Raw genomic sequence first — 15,809 nt, forward strand, 5'->3', positions numbered from 1 at the left:
AACTATCTGACCGCTTAGAGTTTAAAAAATAAATAAATAAATGGCTTACAAGGGTACTGCAAATCTACATAAGCCGTAAAAAAAAAGAAAGAAGCCATGCCACATTTACACCCTGTTAGGGCTATTCTGTCTTAAAGGGACATGCGCACAGAGGAGGCAAACGGACCGCTGAGAAAGCAGCAGGGTTGGGAAAAGTCACTTTGCAAAATGTCACTGGCTTTTGATTTCTGATTGCCAATTTGACAACGTAACAGCACACATAAGTTATTATTATTATTTCAACATTTCTGCCAGACTCAGTTCTAACTCTGTAACCTTCATGTTTGAAATTCATTTGCCAATTTTTCCTTTTAAATCATGTGATTTAAAAAAAAAAAAAAAAAGTAATACCAGAGTGGCTTATTTGCTGTGGGTTTTTTTTTTATTACTTCACAAGTAATTCATTGTTCCCAACCCTATAAAGCGGTGAGTGTGGCAGAGCAGTCACATGCACACTACGGGAAATGTTCGGTTAGACACATAAGGACTAACCTTTAGCTCTCTGGCTGCTGGGTACTAAACATCACACAGAATAACAGGCAGCTGTGAGGGGAGGAGACTCACACGTCTAATGAAAGCACCGTTCACGCAGTAAAGTTGCATGTTAGGGCAGAGGTGGCCTTTTTTTTTTCTTTCTTTCCTCATTTTAGGATTGACATTTGATTGACCAGCTTTAGCCTTCCTCTATGTTGAAATAATTAGTCTCTGAACAATCAACAGTGAGCAATATATGATCGATTATGTTTTTTTTTCTTCCACAATTGAGAGAGTTCTCTTTTTCTTTTTTCCTTTTTTCTTCTTCTACATGATATAATGTACTGCGCAGAATGGATATGCGCACATACTGGAAGCATAAATGTTGCCGAGGACATGCAAGTTGTTGAGTATACAGCAGAGCAAAAAGCGATGTTTCCCCAATATCAAAGTCTTCTTCATCTTCTCGGAACATCGTCCGTCGCTGAGATTTGAATCATCAAGCGCGTGACTCTTTCTTCGAGTGTGGCTTGTTTCCCAGCAGGGCGTCCATCTCAGTAACGGTTTGAGGGGTCATTTGAGATAAAATCTGAAAGAAGGGGAGGGTGGCATCAGCTTAAAGTGTCATCTGCTGTTTTTTTGGGTGGTTCTTTTTATTGCGCACAAAACATAAAAGCATATTTGAATACAGCACATATTTACCCGGAGGGCACCCAGATTCTCAAGAAGCTGGTCTGTATTAGAAACACCCAGAAGTACTGAGCTGACTCCCTCACTGCGCAGACACCAGGCTGTAAAAAGAGCAAACCAGGACAACTTTATTGCTGGAGGAATATCAGTTTGTAACCGAAGTAAAGTAGCTGATTTTTTAGACTTCTTTTAAAAAAAATGTTAACAGATTTAACCAGTGGTTGGATTCCATTTGAAAGCCTTAATGCAGACCATACATATACAAAGCACTTAATTAACAAGATCACAGATTATGTAATGTTATTTTCATGCAGGAGACATAGATTTTCAACACTTCTCCCAGAACCGTTACAGCACTTCCTACCTGCGTGTGTACAGTAAGATTAAACATAATGAATCAGTCATTTAAGGAGTGAAAATCATGCAAATACGAATCAATTCAGTCTTAATCTGCAGTCACATGATGCGAAAACAAGCAAAGCTGCATCTCTGTATGTCTGCACTAAAAAATTAAGGCCGTTTGCTCGGATCATACCGATGGCTAACTGTGCAGCAGTGCAGCCCAGTCTGTCTGCCAGTAGATGGAGCTCCTTGATTTTAGCCAGCTGCCTCCGACCCTCCTCACTGTTCACTCGCTCCTTCAGCCACTGGTACCCCTTCATCAGGACCAACATGGAGAAAAGCACTGATTCACACTGTATGCCGATAAAATCAAGAACTATAGTGAGGCTGATGTGGAGCCAGAAGAAGTGGAAGATCAAACTGACCTTCATTGCTGCTCTGGAGCACTCCGGTACACCATCACTGTACTTGCCTGTGATTAAACCACAAGCGAGCGGAGACCAGGTCATCGCTCCAACACCTGACAGAGCGAGGAAAGTGTGAATGAAACTAATGAAACTTAATTAAAAAGAAGAGATAAATGTTGCTGTGGGGTTTTTGGATGCCTGACCGATCTTGTGGTAGAGTTCAGGAAGCTGCACTTCCACTTTGTCCCTCTGGAAATAGTGATACTCTGCCTGCTCGCACACAGGTGGTATCAGGTTGAACTGGCGTGCCACTGAGTATGCCTCCTGGTGCCGCAGAAATGGAAACACAATGCAATGGTAAGTGATCAGCGTTATCTGGAAAAAAGCTGACACTCGTGAATTTGTGAAGAGTAAGACTTTAAGAGTGAGAGCTCAGCACCATGATTTCCATTGCGCTCCAGCGCGAGGTTCCCCAGTACATAGCCATACCCTGGTTTATTACAAACGTCATGGCCCGTACAATCTCTGCAAATCACAGCACACGACATCTCACTTAAATTACATTCATTTGACAACTCTAACGCATCTGATTAAAGCTTATTTCCACAAATAAAACATACTACCATACAAAAACCCTCCATATTTGTGCTACAACAGTAATAAGCGGTTCAAACTGACCTTCCATCGGACTGTTGACATCATTTCTGTTGGCAAAAACGATGTCCACATAATCTAGCTGGAGTCTTGATAGGGATCCTCGTAAACCTGTGAGAAACACGAGTCAATTATTGGACTAAGGGTCATAACTTTAAGGCACAGTGATGTTTTGAGCCACTGCTACACAACAGAGAGTCTAATTACAGTGTCAATAGCTTTGCAGTTATTTGGCAATAAACCAAAGTATCAGGCTGCATTATATTGATCTGGTAATCATGCTCAATGAAGCGTAAGGGAAGGACCAAAGTTATTACATTTTTTCCTGATTGAGACATGAGTGTGTGTTTGGAATTTCATGGAGTTTCATCCAGTAGATCTATAAATACAAACTTCATGCTGGTGCCTAATCTTAGGCCAGATCACTAAAGTGATTTATTTTTTACATTTTAAGTTTACATGGCATCAAAACAGCATTCAGCTCCTCCCAAGATATTAATGATTATCCTCAGTACAGTGTGCTGGTGGAGGGTAAAATGAGTGATTCTGTTTTATGTTCGATTTTCTGCTTCTCAAATGTTCTGGGCAAGCGTCTAACCTTGGGTAAGTCAGCAGTTGGACTTTTTTTTCCTGAGCAAAGTGAAAAATAGTGCATAGAGTCGAAATCTGAGCGTTGACCCTGCACGCGGTGCAAGCCTTAAGAGCTGCACGTAGTTCACTCATTATGCAACGGCCCCAAATCAAAAGCTTCATGACAATGACATAAAAAAGTCATTCAAGTCCAAGGTAAATGGTCATCCTGCGGCCGTGCTGCTTACAAAAGGAACAAAGACCACCACCATATCCTTTAGCTTTTTTAGGATTATTTTTGGAACCGATGAAATGGCTGGAAAACAGCAATCAAGACATGTACCTTCACCTGACCTCTGTATTTTCTTTGACCCAACAAATCTGATGACAGGCCTCTGAAACATCCTACCCATCAACATCTGTACTATAGCTTCAAAGTGAATGCACCTCATATCCCAATAGTGTCCACTGACATCACAGTTAAAAATGAAGTTGTGCTTACTGTGACGTGTAACACGGAGCTGACTGAGTGAGTCAAACAATGCTCACACTAAAAGGTAAAGGGGCCTCCGAATGAATGATAGCAACCACATCATTAGTGGTTGAAGTAACACACAGGAAAACATGCCATACAAAATAAAGATGCAGTGCAACCTAATAAAGCAAGGCTTTCATTTATAGTCTTTAATGTATAATAAGCCTAAAGCTAACGCAGAAGTGCCACAAACTGCAGTTTGTGGCACTTCTGCCTTTTTTTATATATGTAAATCACCACTTCATTTTATATCAAAGTTCTGCCAGCTGTGCGCTAAGTTTCACCTCAGCTAATTTGAGTCATTGAGTGAGAGATCCCCACAGTATCTATGGTGATGTTGTGGTCCAGCTCCAAATGACCCATTTTCTATTTTAAATTGTCAGTTTAAAGTCAAGCTGCAGAAAAATATTTATCCAATGTCTTCTCCTCTCACCGCCAACCAGTTGTGGCAGATGGCTGTCCCTCCCTGAGTCTGTTTCTGCTGAAAGTTTCTTCCTGTTAAATGGTAGTTTTTCCTTCCCACTGTCGCCAAAGCACTTGCTCTGTTCGTCTTCTCCGTATTATTGTAGGGTATTTAACTTTCAAAATAAAATGCCCCAAGGCAACTGATGTGTGATCTGTTGAATTTTCTATAAATATAACTGAACTGAAATTTATTTAAATTGCTTTCAACTGGACCAGAATAACCCCTTATTTGGTTTACACTTTGCAAATACATGAGTAGACTGTACCTTCAATAATGTGCTTTCTGGAGAGTCCTCTCTCTGTCTCTGCCCTGTGAAGTTGTGAAAATACAAATCATTGATCCTCAGTTAAAATGATGAAGAGGCTGGGTTGAAGAAATGTGAAGAGTCTAGTGTTTTAGTCTTATACTTACTGGCCTCCCCAGTAGATTTTTGTCGTAATGACAAAACTTGAACGTCTGGCAAGGACAGGAGTCGTGAGTATTTTGATTGCAGCATAACATTTAAGTTAAGGGAATCAGCTCATCCTAAATCTAATAGTACGGACAGTCTTTCTCTCTTTCTGGTGTTAAAATTAAAACATTTTATTACCAATATGTGTCTCTTAGGCAGCTGGGTGAGTCAGCCACCATCTCTGATCAGGGAATTTAACATTTTTATCCTTTTTAGTCTCTCTGAGGATAAAGCTCTACATTTTTTCCCCAAGTATGGCTTTCCCTTGAGAGAATTTAATGGTGTGCCGCTATCAAAAGTAATAAAAACATGTAGTAATGCATTTCATCTCAGGAAGGGATTATTAGGGATTATTTAAAGTAAATCTGTGATCTGGTCGAGTTAAAAAGGTTTGCATGCCTGTGAGTCAGTTAGGAAGAATGAGTAATCTCACCTCCAACCTTTCTTCTTGATGATGTTCCCTAGAGTAATTTCCGCCCTGTGGAGAAACACGTCATTGGTTGTGACGGGCTGAGGCTAATAAACTTTATTTGTATGTAACGTTTAACGAGATAAATAAATGATAAAGACACGCAGACCAAAGAAAACCAGATTAATGTAGAGAAGAAGAATGGAAAACGGCAGACAATAAAAGACGACGTCACATAAAAACAGGTTTAAATTTTTGTATTTGCTGTGAGAGAAATAAGACGATTTTTTAAAAAAAAGTTTAATTGAGGCTCAGGAGAGGAAAGTGAAGTCTGACCTTCCAGAGGCGTACACCTCCGCTGTGTCAAACAGGTTCACTCCGTTCTCATAAGCTACGGTCATCAGGTTCTCCGCCATCTGAGAGAACACAAAAACTGAGACTGAGAGAAGCAGACGGCGGATAAATTCCAATTACCCAGAGGTCGTTCATGAAGGGCACTACTCAGGGAGGATAATACAGACAATATCTCGCCAAGCTACAGCAGTCTTAAGGCCTGTCACACATATTCCTGCGATCGTGAACACTGAGATTTGTTTACAGTGCGCCGAACGGTGTTACACAAAAACCAAACGAGTGAAGGTGTGCGGGAATCGATTTCTCATACAAACACAGAGAGAGAATGCTCACTTCATCAGAGATCTGCGATCCAAATGTCACCCAGGTGCCTGAACAAGGAGAGAGAGGGAGAGACAGACAGACGGATTTTATTTAAGAGTTTGAAGCTGAGCTGAATATTTCCCTGCCTTCATCCCAACTTACCTAACCCGAGACAGGAAACACGTAGGCCCGATTTTCCCAGGTTCCTATAGAAAGGGGAAAAATCAGGAGGTTAGATGAGAAATGCCTGTAAAGCGCACACACACACAAAATGTGTGGGCAGTTGGAATATATCTGGACATACAATCTTCAAACACAGTCAGTAAGATGTACGCATGTGAGTGATGAGCAATCCTCAGTAGGGAGACACTGTGGTTAAGCAGTGATGAGACTAAGAGATACCTAAGTGGAGTTTAAAAAAGATGGCAGCTGCAATGTTACACTGTATTTAACACACATTTTGTCTTATTTGTTTCTACCCAAGCCTCCGAGCCATCTGAAGTAGTTTCGGTTTATTAATAATCACATCCACTCACAACTACATTACAGCGTTATAAACTATTTATTCACGTCTATGAGGGAGCTGGCTCACTGCTTTACTGGACACATCAGGATTTGAAAGCTAAACGTCGCCTTAATATGGCGATGTTGTTGATGAGATCCTGATTATTCTGTAGCAGCATGTAACACAAACCTGGTGTCACATGTAAAACATAAGTACGACACAAAATTAAAAACCGGACACAGATGTAATTTATTTCTATCGTAGTCTCCGACACTTCACTCCTCCACTGCAGCTGCTGAGTGAAAGTCTTTCTCGCCTCTGGTAAAATGACTTCCTCTGTCTAATTATTTCTGAACAATTGACCTTTCATCCCTCGTATGTTAGCAGTTCAGTGTATTACAGTGGGCCAGTGAAACACCTGGAGGGGACGGAGCTCAGCGCAGTTAGAGAGTCCTGGCAAAAGCTTCTTTGGTCTGCACCATAAATGGCTCAAAAATGCTCTGTGAGCTAAAGAGGAGTCCATTAACTGACATGCCACATCTGATTATTCAGACAGCTGAATTTTGAAGGGCAGGCGGGGGAGAAGCAGAGAGCTGCATTTCTGACCACAGGAGCATGTACAACTGAAAATGATGTGGGCTTCATGCTTTGCTCTCCTGTGTGCTCTCCCCCATTCTAATTAGCCGGGGAGCCAGCTGGAGAGCCGGCAGAACTGCAGTGCACCTCGCTGCTCGCCGTCTTTTCATCTCCAGCGCCTCTCCCCTCTCGGCTTGTCTGCCTGCGTCCACCGCGAAACAGCCAAATGCACAAAGACAGACTGTCAGAGCATTTAGACTCAGTCGAACAAGTCCCGCTTTTATTTTCCTGGTCTATTTTCTATTCCCAACCTTATGCTATTTTTAGATTCCTGCATATGTAAGCATTTGTTTCACGATCTTTATGTGTGTGTGTGTAGTGGGGGCATCAGTCTTTATGTGAGCACTCCATGTGGGTGTGAAATACATATTGTTTGTGTCATTACGTTAAACTGTTAAAAAAGCACACAGGTGGAAGGTCAGGAAAGCTATTTAAAGGGAAATGTGTCTGCGGGGTTTGGATGTAGCTGATTCCTTGTATGGTAAGCTGGCTTTTCTTCGTGGTTCGTCAACCAATGACAGCTCTGTCAGTTCTCTCACGCTGACAGCCACTTTGAACACTGGGAGTAAATTTAAATGAGGCACATGGGAAAAACATATTTCAGAGACTGGGTTATTTCAAATGAGCTACCTGAATATTTTACCATTTGTTTTGTTCGTTTTTGTTGGCTCTTCTTTTTTTGTAGTATCCATCAAATCAGTCCTTTTTTGTCTCAACTTTATTTGGATGAGAATAAAGGGGATTTTATTTATTTTTTGTCAAGCAACATTTGACAAGGTGGGGCCAATAACAGCATCCGGAAAAAATATTCCCTACAGTTTTAATCAGCTTCTAAAGCAAAGCTTGAAACTGATTCAAAATTGCTTTTGAGGTAGCTTCTGTATCTGCACACCGGGAGCAAATAAACGATATGGTTTATACCCAACTTTATTTTTGTTTATTACCTTCTTTTTTATTATTATTTTTAGGGAACTTGAGAAAAACTCATTAGAATTATGCATGATGGCTTTGAGCTGTGAATTAAGGACAATAAAAATCTGTTCCCCAGCTTAGTCACACACCTTCTGTCCATACTTTCCTTTTCACATTGGACCAGGACGGCAAACAGAAGGCTTACGTGTGAGGAAAAAACACATACCACCAAAACATGAGTCAGCATTCGGTGGAGTGTGTCAAGCATCCAGTGGTATACGGCTGTTACGCAAATGTTTTCTTCTCCTTCTTCTGTTAAATGCTCTTCTATCCGATATGCTTGTTAAAGATGAGTGCATGAAGCTGACAGCCTCGTGTTTGGTGAACGCTGCTTGTGAACGCATCATGACAGGGAGCAAATTTGAAACCGGTGTGCATTACTGGGCGAATTCCACAATTGCCGAGCCACATAAAAATCTCATTTTTATGTCTGTGTGTGCGCGTGTGCTTCTGAGCAATAGAGGATGTCACTGTTTCCATGTGTGACAACTGGCCGCCCCCTCCCTTGCGCTCAACTCCGCCGCTCTCTGCAATGCTGCAGTCTGCTAAATTACTATCAGTGAGTCTGGAGAAACACATGCTCTGTCTTTCCTCGCACTATCTCCCTATTGACAGTCTTTTCCCACTATCTCCCGCACGCAGTACACCCAGACGCTCGGCCTATATTTCATCTGAGGCGGATGTGAGGGACGCTGTGCAATAAACCGAAAACATCTATGCTGTGCATGTGTCATTATGGGGAGGGGTTCGATGCTTTCACGTGAATATTCACGCTTGATGGGAATTGCATTGGAACGCAGGCACAGTTCCACATGCAGACATGCATGAATGCACTCTTGAGCAGGGCACACAGATGCTTCTCTATAGCCTTTATAAGTAGGTCTTCCAGTGTTTTCTTCTCTATTTTTTCCATTGCCATAAATCATGATCTCCAAACGAGATGATTGTAGCAACTTGGCTGCCTCGTCCATACATTATTAACGCTGGAGAGAGAGAGACAGAGGAGACACACAGGTGCTCCGTCACGGTTTAGTCAGCATTTTAACCTGTGCTGACATTCACAGTTAGTATTCACCTGAGACAGGAGGAAGACACTATATACAGATGGTTAGGTGCTAATGGTGGACTTTTTTTCTCCCCCTTCCCTCTGCAGTTGTCATAAAATGCCACACACATGCTGAGCAGGCTCTTCTCCAGAGGGAAGACCTAGATATTAATAACACTCACGTCAGTTTTATGTGTATGCTTAGACACACATTTTCTGAGCACAGAGTGTGGGAAGATGGTGGACTGTCTGTTCTCTTTCAGTAATGCTGCACACACTGTTTTGTGGCTTTAAAGGGTCACTTCACCCAAATTACAGAGAACAGATTTTTCTCACCTGTGCCTGCCTAAATACAATCAATGGAGTGGGCAGAAGTTATGGCACTAAAAAAAACGCCACCACAAACTTTTACTTTGCTTGTCATTCTCAATAATCCAGAGACATGCCAACAGAGCTACATTTTTGGGTTTATATGACAAATGAAACCAAATTAGCCACATGGCCTGGCACTAATCAAAACCCCAGCATCTAAGGGTGTACTAATTATTGATGTAGCTATTTTTAAAAGCATTAGCCTAAACAATGGACCCTTCATGTAAATGTGATTTTTTTTTTAAATTCAGCTATATTAAAACAGTTAGGAAATCAGGTCTGTCCTAATTATAAAATACACATGCTGTGCAGGGAGCGAATGGAGAAAAAGGGGCACAAAGACACACACACGCACAATCTCAGCTGCTCTCCTCCAATTCTGCGTATCAGCTGCTGACACTTTATTAGTGGTCCTGACTCTCCCGTTAACTAAAAATGCATGTAATGAAGTGGTGCAGGAAAGAGCTCACACAAGCTGAATTTGACACAATGCGCTGTCATTACTGTTTATTCCAAGTTTGGGAACACACGTGACCTGCGACAAAAAAAAAACCCCAAAAAAATGTTCACTCGCCCCAACATGTAATCAAATGTTAATGAAATTCGCTCGCTGAGAAGGTCGCTGCACTCTGCCTCTGTTTCATGTCCGCTGGCAGACGGATAAAGACGAGTATTTGAGGGATGTGGCGCTTTCCGGATCTCATGCCCCCGTGAGTGACAGCGCAGTGAATTCAAAGTGATTGAATGCAATCGCGAGCATGTTTTTGAGTATCGCGCCGTCCTCCGGTTTTCTTTGGTGTTCCTGTTTCCCTGTGATTTAAAACAGCTCAACTACTTTGCCTTAATGAATTTTGCAGTGTATTACACGGCAGGCAAATGAATGCTACCAAGATTTATTTAAATAAATGAATATATTAAAACACTGAAAAGAGTTTCAAATAAAAGTAAGATTTTAAAAGAAGAAAGAGGAATTGATATCATCTAATTAAATGCCTTTTGAGTCTTTTCCAGAGCATGCGGACACTTGTTCATTAGGCTGCCCTCTGCTCTTACATAATAACAACATGCGGCCATGATGGCTCTGCCAGAAGACAATACCAGTCTTTGACTTTGATGAGACAGCCTTACTCCGAGGACGTGATGTGGATTTTCTGGCCGCGATTACGATGCCTCTCAGTTAAGAGTAAGCCGCCAAATGCAGTCAATTATTGACAACTCTGAGCTTCATCAAACAACACTGACACGCAGGTCACTTTGCATTTTGAGAGGATTAAGTTGCCCGCTGCATACACTTAATCAAGTCCCAACAAGCAGCTGCACACATAATAACAGCCTAGATATTGTTCAGATGCACGATATATGCAGTAATTATAACATTAAGCACCGTACAGCGTGCTGTAGTAGTGGGTGGCAGATGAAAATAAGCAGCCACAGTTTAGCAGACAGTAAACAGATCATGGTTTGGATTATGTTTTGGTTGAAATCAAGCAAGTGAACACCCGGCGTTACTTTGCCTAAAACTTCCCAGACCTCAAAGTGAGTCACTAATCTGCCCAGTCAACTGGAACCCCTCCTGAAAATAAATAAATAAATAAATAAATAAATAAATAAATAAATAAATGAATGAATGTCCCAGAGCGACAGAGGGGAGAGCTGAAGGTCAAGGTTTTTGCAGCCCGCAGTCGTGTTCTCCTCCCTGCCACACAGGCCATTTATTTCCCGTGGTTAATCATGACAACAGCGTGAGGTCAAAATCACTACATTATCGCTTCACCTGCCGGTTACGATGAATATTTTAGTCGCTGCTGGGGATTTGTTACACTTCGCTTTGCCTTCGGTGGCACGCGTGTGAACGGCGCGTGGAGTGAAATTAACAAAGCGAGCCGGTGACGCCGCTGTGCCGTCAGAGCGCATAAACGCGGGCGAGATAAGAATCTGAATGCTAAGAAGAGGCACGCAGCGAGAGTAATAACACTCAGGGTAGGTCACCGTCTCGCAGCACTAAATGAGCATGAGATGCGTGTTTAAAGTCGACAGGGCCGCTCGACGCCAAAGCTTCAGCTGCTGCGACTACGCTACTGAGATTTCCACCTTCCGCTCCTCCAGACAACGACACCTCTCTGCATGGCTGAATGTCAGAACACTTCAAATCCTCATGAAAATACATGAAGGCTTTGTTCTCCAGTTTAACATGCGACCTTACCCAGTATCAGGTATTATTATGAACGCTACATCTTCTTTTTCTTGTTTTTCTCTTTATGGTACAGCTGAGGCTTTTGTTTGTCGTCTGCTTTAACTGGAGCAGCATGTCCTAAATGTTTAAAAATGTAGAAACAGCTTGGAAATACATTAGTTTGGCAAAATAATCTGAAATCAGGGAACTTTTGTAGAGCTTAAGATTTTGATCTGTAGCACGAGTACAGCCACATCACTAACAGAGAGCGGTTGCTTTGCACCAAAGCAGATGATAGAGGTCAACTGGTGCACCTAAGGTGACAGAACTTAAAGCTCATTGATTAACAAGGTCTCTATTACTTGATTAATCCTTGCAAAAGCCAAAGTGCAAAAACACCACAGCAATTCCCATCAGGTCACAGACTCTTCATGGAACCAGCAACAGCTCCTCCTCTCCAGTCTTTGGTCTAAGCTGCTGGCTGTGATGTGAAACATCACGTGCAAGTGTCATCAATAGTTTGTTCTCACTCTTCACAATCACATGTCTTTAAGTTTAACTTGAGTTCTTTTAGATACAGTAGAACGGCATTCTTGGGTAATCGCTCCTAAACTCCTTCATGTCTTTCCAGCTGTCCTGAACTTATTTTGATTTTCTCACATCCTGGCTCTTTAACAATAATACTTTGTTTCACAGTTTACTGCATGTCAGTGCTGAATGTTTTATCTGAGTAGGGCTTCCCTATTCACATTCTCCATCTCTCAAGCATGCATTAAGATTTATAGGCATCCGCCACAGACACAGCGTGCCCCGCGGCCATCTGTGAGGAACAGCGGTGGATAGATCTATGGTCTTCTCCAGTATTAATGTAAATCAAATTCCCTTTTCTTTTTTTTAAACTCATACCAAAAAAATGTTTTAAGAAATTCATGATGCTCAGATATACCATATTTTATTCTAACTCATGTGAATTTTAATTTGCACAGACAACTTTGTGAATGATGCTTTTAGATAAATTCTCTTTTGAAATATTTAGGTGCAAACATGACAAAAATGCGATTCCAGAGGAAAGTCGAATCATTTTTGGCGTTGTCTGTGAAATGTGCATTATCTTGTCATATCTTTTAATTCAGTTTTCTCAAACTTGAGTGTATTGTGCCAAATGGAACCTTAAAATGGGCCATCTGGACAGTTTGGTGTTGAAAACAGAAGGTTTAGTTACTTTAAAAATAGACGTTTTGCTGAGTGACAGAACTGACCGCTACAGTCACCTCTCCATCAGCTCGAATGCATACCCTGTGGCCACACTGAACACCCAGCATATTGCACACGCACACAGACACAAACACACACACAAACCAGAATGCTGCAGTGCACTGTGAGGGAGTAAAAAAGGGCAGCATTTGAAAAGAAAACAGTGAGCTTAAACAAGATCAAAGAAAGAAGATAGAGAGAGTCGCAAAGAAAGACTCTGAGCATCTGTGACCTGCCTGTGAGTGATCAATACTTGGGTTAATGAGACAGAAGGGCCACAAAGATGTGGTCAACGCAAGCAGCAGCATCCAGAACTGGAAATAGAAACCAGCGCTGGAGTGCCAAAAAATGCAGTTCCTCAAATGGCCACTTGAGGCTGCCTACAAGAGTGACTCAATCTCCCACTGCGTTTAAACAGCATTATAGGGCATGTTTACAGCCTGGCACATTGGTCTCCTTAACTCATTTTCACCATCTAAATATATAATATAATATAAGTTCATTTATACTCAACGTTATCACCATTGAGCAGAAGCTGGGAAATGTTTCGTCACCCATCGTGACCTCTTCTGTGTGTTTGTGCCCCCCTGGAACATTTTTAATGCAATCATCTGACAAGTCACAGGACTCACTGTGTGGTTAATGACACCAACAAGAGATCTGTGCTCAGGTGTTTTTTGCAGAGTAATATTCTTTTATTCTATTTCTATGTTACTTAGCAATAATTAGCAGATATCTGTTTCTGCGCGATGCAGTTACACAGTCTCTGGACACACCTTTGTATTCCAGCCATTCATCCAAACATGGTCAAATCCGGGACTCCACAAACCAGTGGATGACACCACAGTGGCCATGGCCCACTTTTCTATATATCTATATAGTTCACGGGTGGTTTAAAGTGAAGGCAGAAGCCTGCTTCCTTCCTGACCTCTGTGTAATTGTAATAACGGTGTGAAATGAGGAATGTGCGGCCACCACGACGCCGCCACAACCAGACTGTTGTGGTGCAGGTGGTGGAGCTTTGAGCATACTCAGTTAAGGAAAGGACTGATAAGCGACAGCAGTGCTGGCTGATTAGAAAATAAGACAAAAACTAAAGGCAATGCCTGGGGTGTTGCCAATGGCAACTGGAAGTGGCCATATGCTGTATAGACTTATTGTGCTGCTGCACTCCCTATTAGTGACACTTTTCTAGAGACGACAGAACAACTGGAAAAATCCAGCCCAATCATAAAGTCCTGTATGTGTGTGATTCTAAAGGGAAAAAATAGGAGTGGAAATATCCTAGTTTTGTCCTGTGCCTTATTCCCTTTTTAAGCATCTTATTAAGTGGAAACTAAATTGACTGAAGAGAATGGCAGCAATTCAATCAACCTGATTACCAAGAAACCAGGTCGTTAAAACTCTCCTCCTAGTTCTCGAATTTTACAGCCCAAAGATGGAAACACAGTGTGAGCCTGTGGAAGTCTGCAGCCTAATGTTAAAGTGCATGCTTTGTGCTTTCCCCCCCGTTTTTTTAAAATATTTATGTTTATGTATAAATACGAGCCTCCTTCATGCATGAGCTGTGCATGAACAGCTGTCCTTGTTTAGCTTCAAGCTCTAATCCATCAAAGGTAAACCACAAGTTTGCCAACAAACTAAAAGAGGAAAAACATACATTGCATTCTTGTCTTGTTGTTTATCTGGTTGGATTTCCTTCCTACTTTATGACTCAGACCTGGTGTGTGTGCAGCAGAGATTTTCTGTGCATACGATGGTCTCCTGCAAGGCTATTTTATGAAAGTACATGTGTTTAAAACCTCTAAGAAAAGCCGGGCGTCCTAGTGTGGTTTCAGGAGAAGCTGTTATTGGAGGAAAGCTTTTTTTGTATTAATAATCTGCTGAAATGAGAAAGAGGCTAACGCAAAGTCTGTGGCTAATGCTCCCATATGCATACTGTCTGAAATATTGTGATAGCATTAGGGCTATATAGTATGACTTATGTAAGCATTTTTTTATTTATATCCATAAGCGCTTTTAGGAATAAATGTCATATTTTTGTAATGTCAGAGAAGTCATTGCTCTCACTGAGGTGTTTCTCATCTGGCTAATGGATATGTAGGCAGTCTGCACAGTCTGCTCACTGGTGATATGTTTGGTGACAAGCTAACCTCGAATTCACCTCACATCTCAGCAAAGAGACTGGCAGAACTAGGAATAATGAAGGCCCGGCAAGGCAGGTAGAGCCTCATTGTGAAGAAGAGGCCCAACACCTTGTTTCTGGTGGAGGACTTTCACCTCTGGTGGAGGTCAAAAGGCCACAGTGATCAGAGCGAAATAAAAGCCATCTCTCCAACCAATAAAGCTCCGGCTCCTCGTCTCCCCCAGTCAGGCTCATACTCACCTGTACTTCATATTGGTGTGGCGCCCAATAGCCTCCTTCATGTGGGCGTGACCCTGAGGAGTCTGACGAGACCCGGAACCCTCCCTGGTCTTGACAGAACCTTGAGACATGTAGTTGCCATTGCTCCCTTGTCCACTGCTTCCACCTCCGCTTCCTCCTCCACCACCACCACCACCTCCACTTCCTCCTCCTCCACCGCCACCACCTCCCCCTACTCCGCCACTGCTCCCTCCAGGAGGTGGAGCGGTGCGAAGGCCACAAAGCCGGTCCTCGCTGCGACTCTTGAGGTTGTGCTCAGTGCATGCAAAAGACACCTGCATCCTGGCAGCTGATGTCTGTGTCTCTTATTCTGAGAGTCTGAGTATAGGGTTGGGTTTGTTTTTTGTCTTTTAAACAAGGAGTCACACAAACAGCAATGTCTACAAACTGTTGGTGCTGCTCGACACCGTTTCCCGTCGTGCTGTTGTGGCAGCGCCGTGATGCTCATACAAAAGGGCTCAGACAGGGCAGGTCAAAGATTTTGGCTCAGAGTTGGAGGGAGCAGGCAAGAGTCCAGCCTCTAAACATGACACACACAGAGTTACCGTCTGCTCAGTCTCCTGTCTGGTGATGCAAACCTGGCAAAAAGGCTCTCGGAGCTTTCACACTCACACGATGCATCAGGGCTGCCCTCCAAAAATCATCAGGGAGCTTGTGTGCTCGCAGCAGTCCTCAGACGAATTTGGGGATGTGGCAGTTCTTGGGAAGCCCCCCCACCCTCCCACCCCAATAA

General features: G+C 42.5%; 1 protein-coding gene across 3 annotated transcripts; it reads right to left on the reverse strand.

The window, feature by feature from the left end:
* Positions 1-1,012: 1,012 nt before the first annotated feature.
* On the reverse strand, positions 1,013-15,357 carry LOC146624095 (voltage-gated potassium channel subunit beta-3). 3 transcript variants are annotated; one of them, XM_085363687.1, is made up of 15 exons: positions 15,297-15,357; positions 15,038-15,182; positions 5,857-5,900; positions 5,725-5,762; positions 5,374-5,453; positions 5,062-5,106; positions 4,589-4,633; positions 4,443-4,486; positions 2,631-2,717; positions 2,392-2,477; positions 2,156-2,276; positions 1,971-2,065; positions 1,739-1,859; positions 1,216-1,304; positions 1,013-1,102 (listed from the first exon to the last, which is right to left on the reverse strand). In XM_085363687.1, exons 1-15 carry the CDS (start codon positions 15,355-15,357, stop codon positions 1,013-1,015), a joined length of 1,191 nt encoding a protein of 396 aa, XP_085219813.1. The 3 variants fall into 3 exon arrangements, with proteins under 3 accessions (XP_085219813.1, XP_085219812.1, XP_085219811.1); XM_085363686.1 differs by having other exon boundaries at positions 15,038-15,164; positions 15,258-15,357; XM_085363685.1 differs by having other exon boundaries at positions 15,038-15,357.
* Between the last annotated feature and the right edge of the window lie 452 nt (positions 15,358-15,809).

Source organism: Diplotaxodon limnothrissa, linkage group LG10 (assembly GCF_057381915.1).
Source record: "Diplotaxodon limnothrissa isolate DT_005_m linkage group LG10, D_limnothrissa_male_GT1.1, whole genome shotgun sequence".
NCBI classification, from domain to species: Eukaryota; Metazoa; Chordata; class Actinopteri; order Cichliformes; family Cichlidae; genus Diplotaxodon; species Diplotaxodon limnothrissa.

Excerpts from the sequence above, each read along its gene's own strand:
- LOC146624095 (XM_085363685.1), bottom strand. The coding sequence starts at position 15,357 with ATGCAGGTGTCTTTTGCATGCACTGAGCACAACCTCAAGAGTCGCAGC. Across the intron at positions 5,454-5,724 it reads GATCGCAGATCTCTGATGAA|ATGGCGGAGAACCTGATGAC; the intron begins GTGAGCATTCTC and ends GTGTTCTCTCAG. Across the intron at positions 2,478-2,630 it reads TGTCAACAGTCCGATGGAAG|AGATTGTACGGGCCATGACG; the intron begins GTCAGTTTGAAC and ends TGTGATTTGCAG.